Consider the following 11206-nt stretch of genomic DNA (forward strand, 5'->3'; position numbering starts at 1 on the left):
CCTGCTTTTCATTCCACCAGGTTTTCACAGCTATGAAGAGGTACTGAAATACACAACTCCTAGAGTAAGGCAGAGAAGTGATTGCAGTAAAAAGTTTCTGGCAAGAGAAAACTGAGACATGCAGAAGCTAATTCCTCTCCCAGGAGAAATCCCTGGTGGCTTGGAGGCCACCACTGCTGCTGCAATGCACCTTTTAAGCCACAACAGTCACTCAGCTGATCACCTCGAGCACAGCATTCTTCTCTCTGGGTTTAAAACAACCTTCTTGACACTTCCATGTCCTTCCATCATGATCTAACCTGCTGCTCCATTACTACTGACACTCTGAGAACAGGAGCAGGTCACCCCAGTGATTTCCATTTTGGCTAAGCTGGCACTTGGCAAAGGTGAGGTGTCCAGGCACAGAGCAGCAGTGTGTGCATAGCACTTATCCAAAGGGTGGCACATCATGCTGCTTCCATGCAATTCCTGCTCCTTTTGACCCCTGGAGCCATGAACTCATTCAAGAACAGGAAAAGCAGCACAAGTGGCTACAGCCATTGCAGGTGTCAGCCACCCTTTTCCTCCTTTTCATGCCACACCCACAGTGCCTCCATGGATAACCTGGCAATAGCAGCTTCCCAGAGGGAGCCTAGGAGCCTCCTGAATCCCTAAGTGAGCAACAGGCAGCTGCTTTTTATGCTACATCTTGAGACTGACAGTATGTGAGAACCACCTCCAGACACTGCAGGTACCACCCACCAAAGCTGGCAGTCCATTGAGGTACTGTCTGCTCTGTACCGAGACCAGGAGCAAAGATTTAATTATCCACCCCAAAGGCCAGACAGCCAAATCTTTAGATTTTAATTCAATAGCCTCAGCTATTAGCAGGAAAGCTATTTTGGCTCAATCAATCAGATTGCTCTCTGGGTACTCCTGCTGTACATGTTCCCTCTAAAGAGAGAGGCAGTTAAAGGAAAGATATGCCCAAAGGTTCACATGAAATCTCTATCTAGTAGCTTGGTCTTTATGGGCAGGAATCTCCAAAAGAGGAACAAGGCAAGTAAACTTGGTGTTTAAGTCTATTGGTTCCTTCTCCCTTTTTTTTTTTTTTTTGATTAATCTCTGTGAAAGGGGAAGCCATATAAGATTTAACCCAAATCAATTCCTTCCTAAAGCTCTTAATAAAGTCACTGTCCTGTAACACTTGTTAGTCAGAGCATACTCAGAACTATCTGTTCCCACTGTAGGAAAGTGGGCAGAGTAGGGTAGGACTCCTGTTTTTTCAGTCTGTTTTAAGGGCAGAGGCCATGGTGGTGTCTATATTGCACCCAAAGAGCAAGGCAAGCACTGGAAAGCCTTGAATGCAGCACCACAAATCCCCCCTCAGACACTTTGTTGCTGGGCATGTGACTCATGATGCACCTCCAGCCCTGCTCAGGGCTGCAGGGAAATGAGACATCAGTGACTGGAGACTGTACTCAGTGCTGTATTGCTCTGCTCAGTTTCACAGCACCCAGAGAATGCTAGATGAGATGCTGAAGTCTGAGTAAGAATCCACACAGTGGCACTTCTGTTATTGTATTACCCCATGTTTGCAATTTATCCACCCACAGGTCTCCAGTAAAATAACAATTGCCTGTACCCTAGGGACTGCCAGCACAGAGGGCAAATGTTTTAGTGCCCAAGAATGTAAATTTATGTTTGTAGGACAAGTATATTGCCCAGAGACCAAGCAGCCTCCTAAAGGTTACCCTAATTATTCATGTCATCTTCAGATTTAAAATCCAGAGAGAAGTTCACACTTCAAGACTGAATCAAGTTTTAGAAGCCAAGCACAGCCTTTCAGATTTGCATATCTAAAACAAAACTGTCTATAACCATGTAAACCAGCTTGGTTTTTTTTTCTTTGTTATTTTAAAACTCGACCTATCCCAGGCCACTTTTAAAGCAAAGGAAGATTGAAGCCCATGCCTGGACCTGTTAATATCTGGACTCTGATCACAACAAACTCTGCAAACACAGCTCATTTCTAAGGGCAAGGGAGCTGACCCAGTTTGCCTGCAAGGGCATTCTTTGGTAGCTGTTTGCCTGACATCTACCAAACTTGCCCTAATCAAGATGCTCCCACACAGAAAGGACATTAGAGATCTGTCTAGACAGCATGAAATCTGTTCAATTTAATTGTGTTCAGTACCCAGTGTTCCCTCTAGATCAGAGCAAGTTTGTGGTGACCAAACAACCACGTCTTCATATGAAATATTGACTCATTTTATACAGATTACTTATGGTTCTTGGCTGGACCCTGCCACTCTAACACGTCAGGTGATAAAGGGAAGGTGGAGGAAACATTCACCATGAGAATTTATGAAAAAAAGCTCAGGAAGCTGATACTTACATGGAGTTAAACATTCCCATCAAGGCAGTGAAGCAGAAGCCAATGGCAAACATGGATTTCATCCGAACCTGCAAGCAGAAAGGTCAGAGATAACCAAAACAAGAGGCTTACACAGAGGTGTTATGAGCTCACATCCTTACAAACAGGCTTTGTACAGATCACTCAAATCTACAAGGTAAAAAGATGACCCAGAAGGCAGAGGGATGGCAAAAGTGACTGAGAACTCCCAAAGAGAAGTTTGGTCAACAGCTGGGTCCACAGACAGCCACAGAGTGGGACACTGATGTGAACAGTTGCTTTGGGGGACAAAACCAAGAACTGCTCAAGAATTGTCCTGTTACCTTCCACAGGTTGGGGTTTTTTTTACTTAAGCCTAACAACCAATCAGCAGGGGATCATTACAATTACTGAAGTTACAAGAAGTCAGACAAATTAATTCTACTTTGAAAACATCCTGGAGACCTATAAAGATGAAAATAGCGAAGGTTTGGCAGGAGATGAGGCACTAACTGCTGGAGAACTCTGCAGCTCACACTAAAATCTGTAGCTATTACAGAAAATCCAGAAGGACCTTTCAGGAGGAAAAGCAGCTATGTCTGCCAACTGAACAAAGTCTTTCTGCTGGAAAACTAACTGAAATCTTCAGCAGTTGGGAATGGCCTTTAATTTTCATACCATTGACAAGTCCCTGTTGTTATTCTTCAGCTTCTCTTCTTGTCTCTCTGGAAAGACAAAAACAACAGTCATAATCAGTTATGTCAACCTAGAAACCAGAGTGTTTTCATTTCCAGGAAGACTTAACCTTTTTGGCTCTCCAAACAAATACCACTTCCAAAATCAACTCCAGCTCCCTCTGCCAGACAGTAGAAAGTGAAAAACTGTACGTAGCCAATGGTTTCTCCACCACAGCAACAGGCAGCAAGGCAGGCACAAAAAGAGGAGGCGGCTGGAATCACACATTCAGCACTTTTGAAAGAAATGCACCCAATGTCAGATTTGCTAACTCAACCAACTGACACAGTGGCATGAACACTGCTGCCAGAAAACAGAGACAGTGCCCCTATATCACAGCTCCCAAAAAGAGCAGTCTCAACTCGCTGCACTGCATTGTAAATATGTTGTGTAAGTAAGGATTTCATTTTGGAGGTGTCAGAAGGGACTTTGAAACCAAAGACAGAGCCAAGAGCTGCACTGAGTAATGCCAACATCCTGCTGGTCTTACTAATGAATTCTGGACCCTTGTCACACCTAGGAGCTTCTCCACAGCGGAATGATACTTCCTACAAGAAATTCAGTAATGTGTGTATTACTGTGCTTTGCACAAAATGCTTTGGAAATTCAGCCTGTCCTTAAATCAGATTTGCACATCTGATTCAAGATCCTCAGAGACCCAAGAGGGCATTTCCCACACCCCTCACTGGAGGACTGCTCTGGCCTTGAGCATTATCCACTCACTACCTGTCACCTTTCTTATTTCACATCCCTATCATCTCTTGTGCTCCTCTTTTAGTACACTCTTTGCTATTTTCAATCACTCCTAACTCCAAACCATCCCCTCTGGCAGGAACTTTCCAGACACCTGCTTCCTGACCCAGGTGGAGAGTTTTTGTTCTGGGACATTTCAGCAACCTCAGGCCAGCTCTTCAGGAATCACATTTGGCACAAATACTTGTTTTTTCCCCTCTGCTCCATAACTAACCATCTCTTTAGGTAGGCTAAAGGTTACAAAGGAAAACGTATACAGATCCCCCAATATACCTGACCTGTCTCTCACCTACTGCTACAAATTCAGAACAAACAGGCTCTGGGGCTCCTACCACCTTACATGTCCCTGCCCAAGTCATACACAAACAGTCTGTTAAGTACTTTGCTGGGTAAAGGCACACAGCAAGAGAATTGGGCCAACAAGCAGCACCCTGGAGTCCAAAATCTTCTTATTCTGCTCTTTAGAACACAAATCATGAGGATGCAGGGAGACAGATTTGCCAGGATTGGGGTTTTTTTCTTTTGTTTTAGGTTTGCTGTCCATGCAGCACTCATGTGGGTTCCTGGGAATGTCACTGTCTTTTCTTCCATGGATGCAGAAAGCAGCAGCAAAGTTTAAGCTAACAAATGAACTCCTCAAGGTGCAATGACAGGAATCTGCACCACGATGCTAAAGGTGTCCTGTTCCAGCAGTGCCAAAGGTGATTGAGACACACTGTGACTGAAGTTGGGTCATTTTACACTTCAAAATAAAGTTTCATAAGTAGGAAGCACCAAATCAAGCCTTCCCAGGCAACTTTCACCCTACCTCCCTGTGCATATGCATGATTCATCCCTTATGAAACCAAGTAATATCATCCACACACCTCCTGTCTCATTCTGTGCACGGAACAGATGGCAACTGAGGCAGGTCTGTACCACAGCTGTTACTTATCCATAAAGCCTCAGCTCAATATTTATCTTGCGTTAACTAAAATGGTAGAATTTTAGAGGATCTGCAGCCCAAGCAAATTTGCTGTTACAACAATGCCACATCTTGCAGCATGCTTTGACATCCAGTAAATTACTGAGATCACAGATTTCGAAAACAGTTAACAGCTGTGAGTCACTTTCTGGAAGTCCAGCTTGACATTTAAGCCCTGATTTTTCTGAAACACCAAGAATTCATCTTTGCCTGAAAACAGATGAGACACTGAAGTTATGCAGCACTTGGAAAAATAAAAATAATAATAAAAAAAAAAGTCAGTCTTGGTATCTTAGGCTTGGCCAGAAAGCATCACAGCAAACAAAATCAGTGGTCATTTCCTAAGTTCTGATCTTAGTCCCTTTGTGCTTTGTTTTGCATGTGCAAAACAAGATTATTGCAGTGCATAAAAAAACTGGTGGAGCATCTGAATTCCTCAGATTCTACTGTTTATTAGTTTAGCCCAAGCACAAGTAAAATACTGTCTGCTGGGAACATAGCTTGGATGGTGCCCTGCAAAAAAAAGCCACTGTCACACTTCTGAATGTTAGGAGCAGTTGTCACATATGGTCACTTTCAAAGTTGCCTTATCCACAGAGCAGTGCTCATCCCACACAGGGATTATTCAAGATTAAGAACTGAAATGCACAAGAGGAAACATTTTGGCTCCTGTCCCTTCAGGAATCTAACGATAACAGGTTTTATACCTAGGAAGGACTGTTTGAAGATGTGTTTATAATTCCCAAGCTTTGTACAGATCAAATGACTAATCCAGCTACCTGGTGTTACAGAGGAATGAGGAAACCAACTCCCAGGAGCTCTCAGAAGTGTTCCTGCCACGATTTCTGTAATAACTTAACTGAGCTTTGCTGCACGTTTCGAGTCCTGCAGATAACAGAACCTTCTAGAGCTCACATCCATTGAACATCTATTTTTACCTTGTTCTTGCTTAGCTCAGTACTCAAAGAGTTACCTTTACCCAGAGAGACCACGAAGAAGGGAAAATAAGTCACTGCCTAAAATTGAGCAAAGCTAATTTATCAAATGTGACATAAATCTAAGCACAGTGAGAGTTAACAGAAACACCTTCAGCTCTGAAGTGCTCAAATGAGAAACAAAAGATCCAAAAATCAGGATCACAGAGTCACATGGCTATTGCAAGCTGCCAGTGCCTTGCAGAAAGAGCTTTGACAACAGAAGGGAGTAACAGCCATGGATACCAAGACTCAAGTGGGAGGGGAAGGCAACGAGTTGAGCAAGAGGTGCTGCTCCTCTCAGTGATCTGACCTGCATTTCATCAAACCCATCAGGAGCCTGGATATCTCCTGCCTTGGAATATTAGGCAAATAAATAAACAGTTTTGAAGGGAAGGAAAGCATAACCACTTCCATAAGTTTCTCAACTTCCCCCACTCTTGAGGCACCAGTCTTACCTATCTTCTTTTTCTGCTGTCGACCTGCAGATTCAGTTATCGTTTCCTTCTTCTTTTCCACTGCCAAAGGAAAAGACATTCCATCAGTTCTGCACAGGGATACCACCACTCCTTTTCCACACAAACAAAACATTATATTCCTTTAGAAAGAGGAGCACAAAAAGCAGCTAAGAACACATTCAGTATCGATAAGTTACCAACTCTAAAAGCTGATTGCAACAATCACTTTTAAATGATAGCAAAAAAGTCAAACCCCTTGGACAAGATAATAACCTAAGTTACCAACTCGAAAAGCTGATTGCAACAACCACTTTTAAATGATAGCAAAAGAGTCAAACCCCTTGGACAAGATAATAACATATTAAAAGGGTTAACTTTGAACTCTGTCAAGAGCCCATTACATTGTGGACTGAGCAGTCTGGGGACAATTTTGGCTCAAATGACCCTTGCTGATTTGTCATTAGTACTAGACAGTACTTTTGATTCAGCAAGTGTAATGAAAAGAGCTTTGTGGCAAGCTCTGCTCACGATTATCTGCAGTGGGAAGCAGAATACAGGAAAGCCTGTGTTCTCATACATCCCTTCTTCACAGGCAGGAATTCTCAGGGGAAACACTGCCCAAGCACTCAGCCACAGCCTCTTCATTCTTCAATTAATTAGCACTGAAGCATTTTCAATATTTTAAAGCACCAGCCTAAGTTCAAACTTACTAAACCAGACACTCATCAAGCATCTGCAACCAATGACCTCTGCAGCAAACAAGGCTAACACAGAGCCAGCAAATGGGCTGCTCATCTACAAATGTTCTCCTGTGGCAGCAAAAAGGGCTTTCCAAGGAAGTCAACAGACACTTTAAGACCTGTAACAAGAGTACTGCAAGAAGCAAGGATGACAAAGCATGACCTTGGTCTAAAAACAGATAACAGCCCATTTTCATTTTACACTCCTTGTACCATATCTCCTGCACCAACAGACAGACTTGGCTCACTGTTAGCTCACAGAGGCCTGAGCATTAGGACTCTTCTCCCATATGAAGTACCAGCTCAACACCTTCCAGCCCTGATTTCAAAGCACAGAGGAAATAAAGCCATCCAGCCTTCCAAGCCACACCAGGATTTGTAGTGCTGCCTTCTGGAATGCCTGTCACATGTGAGTCAGTCACAACTGCTAAGAAAACCACACCAGCCCAGACAAGTTACCTAAACATTCTCTCTTCCATGGCAATGCAGTGAGACACAATTGCTTTTCCAAAGAACAAGTGTATCTCCAATGGGCGGGCTAGAACAAGGGGAAAAAAGGGAGCTCATGTCCCGAGGGAACACTTGGAGAGAGGTGCCAGATGACACAACACACCCAGTGCTCACAGAACTCTGTGTCCCTGTAACCTTCCTTATACCAAATACAGCTGAGGGATCCTGATCAGTTCATCCCTATCCTGCTCCACATAATCCCATGGGCCCCAGCTCTAAACTCTAGACAGTGCTACTAAGCCTTATGCCAACTTCAGAAACTTTACAGCCCCTTATAGTTCCAGCAGAACTAATAACAGTCAAGCAGTCTCCAAAGTCTGTCCATGGGAACACATGTGGCAACACAGCAGAAATTCCATGGATCACCTTCAGCCTTGCAAATTTAGCCCAGGACACTTACTGCAATGTCTGCATCAGCCTCAGACAATGCTGTGCCTCTCCATTGGAACGAGAGGACAGGAAGAGATGAAACCAAGGAGGAACAATGTCTGCTCAAGCACACTACTCAGCCCATTTGTTTTTGCAAACCCTAAGGATCACTAGAAGTCCCATGAGAGAGCTTAAAGATCTCAAATGTGTTTTTTCCTGTTTCAGATGTGTTAGATAACAGTTGAAAGGTGTGGCTCAAGTGGTCCACTTGGCAAGTTGTAAGCCATCAGGTCAGCCAGCTGTCTTCAACACAGGAGAGGAAGGGAGGAAAAAAAAAAAAGCAAAGTTGAATTTTTAGTGACTCTTTATTCAGCTTTACTTATTTCTCTTTGTTGGGGTGGGGAATCAAATGAGATCATCAGAAACTAATCGAGATGCATGAAACTCATATCTTTCCCTTCACAGACTATAGCCTTAGATACCAGGAGAGCTATAAAGACAAACAGCACTAAACTCTTACAGCAAGCATTAAGCCTCAGAGATTAAGCCCTGCTAGCTGCTTTCAGAGTTTAACAGCACAAACACACTAAATTTTCAGCTGGGTTTCAACTGCTTCCCTCACTTTTCCTTCTGGGGCTAATTCTATCCTACACGTATAGGACAAACGTGATTAAAGTGAGGCAGGCAGAGATGTCATCCCCATCTGATACTGCTGTGGTGACAACAGCCCCTCAAGTAGGAGCTGTGACACAACCATGGCTACACCTCAGCTCCTCTCAGTTCATTTTGCCCAGGGGAAGGCTGGAATAAGCTGGACTGGTAAGAGCAGTATTTGATCATATTGTTCTTTCATCTCATGAAGAGCACTGACATCATGGTGAAGTATTTTAAGGTAAAACCAGCTCTGTTTTGGCCCCAGTTGTTGTGTGCTGTCTTTTCCTTTCCTCCCTCATCCTTTGTTCAACCCCTTCCAGGCCTCTCAGATCTCCTCCCTATGGAATGAACCTGGGCCTTTTTCCTAACCAGTTCTATTTCCCTCCAGTTTACATTAGTATAATTTATTTTTAGATCAGCTGATAGCTCATACCTTTCTATCATGGCTTTGTCTTTACTCATCCCCTACTATTAATCATGACTTTTAATCTTCAAACATAATGCTTTCCTCTCCTGGTGATTCACTATTCAACCCTAATTCTTTCTTACTACAGACCTCAAATTCTCCACTGCCACTGAAAGGCAGAAATTGCATCTTTTAACTAGTTCCAGGCATCTAAATGAGTCTATAGATATGAACATTGGCTACTCCTGTCTAGAAAAAAAAGCTGCCAGGACTGATCTTTTACTTCCTCCTGCCCTCCAGTAACAGGAGGGGCAATTCAGACAAGGAACAGGTCTTTGTGCTGAGCTCCCTCCAGCAAAAGGCAAGAGTGAAGCACAGAAATAAGGCTCCTCACTGCAGAGTTCTGCCACTTGTGCAATATGGCACCTGTAAAATCCAAGCTGAAGAAAGTTCTCACCCTCTGCAGGAGTTTCTCAGAGCACAGACATTACTCAATTTGACACTTGCCAGAGCAGGATGTAACAGGAGCAGCAGGACACATTCTCTAATGTCTGATGAGTACTTACATTTCTTGCTCTGCTTTTCCACTTCAGCCTTTAACCTCTTATACTTGTCTGTTCGGTAAACCAACACCCAAGTAATACCTGAAACAAACACTCAGCAAGTAACTGGGTAAGCAAAGACCTCTGCAGTAACAGTGACACAAGTGAGTAAACACACATGCAAAGATTAAACATTCTGTCTACAAAACCACATCATAACACAGCACAAAGCATCAGTAGTGGGTATCATCCCTTTCCTTCCAACCCCCTTCTCAAGTTCCATGGAAAATGGAATTATGAAATAAACTATAAAATGAACTATACATATAAAACTAAAAAAACCACTTTGTAGTTTTTACTTCTATGTATGAATTATATATAAAATAAATATCTGAAAAAGTGATCAGCTTCAGTTCCTTCATGCTCCTATTCACCAGGTGTTGCTCACCTTAAAATCAGAGGATGATTAAGGCAAAAAAAACCCTGTATTCTACACATCAAAGAATCATAGAATTTTAGGAGTTAGAATGGACCTTAGAGATTATCCAGGCCCAACCCCCTGCCCTGGGCAGGGACACCTCCCACCAGACCAGTTTGTTCAAGGCTTCATCCAATCTGGCTTTGAACACTGCCAGGGTTGGGGCACTTACTACCTCCATGGGCAACCTGATGATCTGTAAGATCCATTGCAACCCCTAATATTCTATGATTCTGTGATTCCATATTAGGCTAGAAGAGACCTTGAGAGACCCTCCAATCTTTGCACTTAATGATGAAAACAAGTTGTGCCACAAGTGCAGAACCACTGTTTTGTGAGAGTTCAGTTTCAGCTCCTATGAAAAGCTCTTGGGCCTTTTGTTTTTTGGCTCTGGCTTCTGCTGCTGAGTCCCTGGAACCACCAGCTGCATAGAGGGAACCCTGTAAGCACTTCTGAGATCAACACAGCCTCATGCTGTGAAGGTGATGGATGTGTTACACCACCTAACCCCAAAGGCCATGGGATAAGGCTCTTAAAATATAAGTGTCATATTCCCCTGGGGACTTTCCCTGACCTGGAATGCACAAAGATGGTGTCTTGCAGCTCTGGGACAAAGATTTGGGGATACAGGGGGTAAAGGGGATTTAGGGATACTGCTCAGTGTCTCTGATTTGTCACTGCTCCAAAAAGTACCTATCTAAGCCATCCTTAAAAAGCTGCACCTGTGCAACCATTTGAAAATAAAAAGCCTTTTCAAGCAGCCTAAGCCACCATCAGTGGTGGTTTAAAAGATTTTAAAAGCAAAGTTTGTCCCTTAGACTTCAAACTGGCCCAAAACTTCCTCTGGCCACAAAGTAAGCTTACTTACTGCATCTTTTGTCTTCTCCTCCAACTATCCCATAGATTTCGTGGCTGCTCTGCTCCCTATTCCCAGTAATGAAGGTAAAAACGAGTGCAGGTCCCAGAGTACAGACTGGGAGCAGCAATGGCTTGGGATCACCATCCCTGGTGGCTTAAGGGCGTTCAATTCAGGCAATTTCTTCACACCTTTCTCACAACAGCTACGGAAACCACTGTGTCCTGTTCCATACACGCTGGATAGTGCCAGCACAGCCTCTTGCAGGGAACGACCGTAATCTCCACCGCTCCGTGCCTCAGGCCAGCGCTGCTCAAGGCTCACTCCCCCTGTGTAAGGGTCAGGCGGCCCCGAGTCCCTGCGCCTCGCTTGACTCCGCCACACTCCGGCCCT

General features: G+C 43.8%; 1 protein-coding gene across 1 annotated transcript in view; it reads right to left on the bottom strand.

The window, feature by feature from the left end:
- TMCO1 (transmembrane and coiled-coil domains 1) overlaps positions 1 to 9593 on the bottom strand; it is a gene marked incomplete at its 5' end in the record, with an annotated part of 17009 nt that extends 7416 nt beyond the window's left edge. Inside the window, 4 exons of the mRNA XM_009079307.1 lie at positions 2378 to 2445; positions 3053 to 3099; positions 6259 to 6318; positions 9504 to 9593. Of these exons, the coding sequence (XP_009077555.1) occupies positions 2378 to 2445; positions 3053 to 3099; positions 6259 to 6318; positions 9504 to 9593 (265 nt within the window). The remainder of the gene's footprint in view (positions 1 to 2377; positions 2446 to 3052; positions 3100 to 6258; positions 6319 to 9503) is intronic.
- Between the last annotated feature and the right edge of the window lie 1613 nt (positions 9594 to 11206).

This window comes from Acanthisitta chloris, unplaced genomic scaffold (genome assembly GCF_000695815.1).
Source record: "Acanthisitta chloris isolate BGI_N310 unplaced genomic scaffold, ASM69581v1 scaffold12657, whole genome shotgun sequence".
Classification (NCBI taxonomy): domain Eukaryota; kingdom Metazoa; phylum Chordata; class Aves; order Passeriformes; family Acanthisittidae; genus Acanthisitta; species Acanthisitta chloris.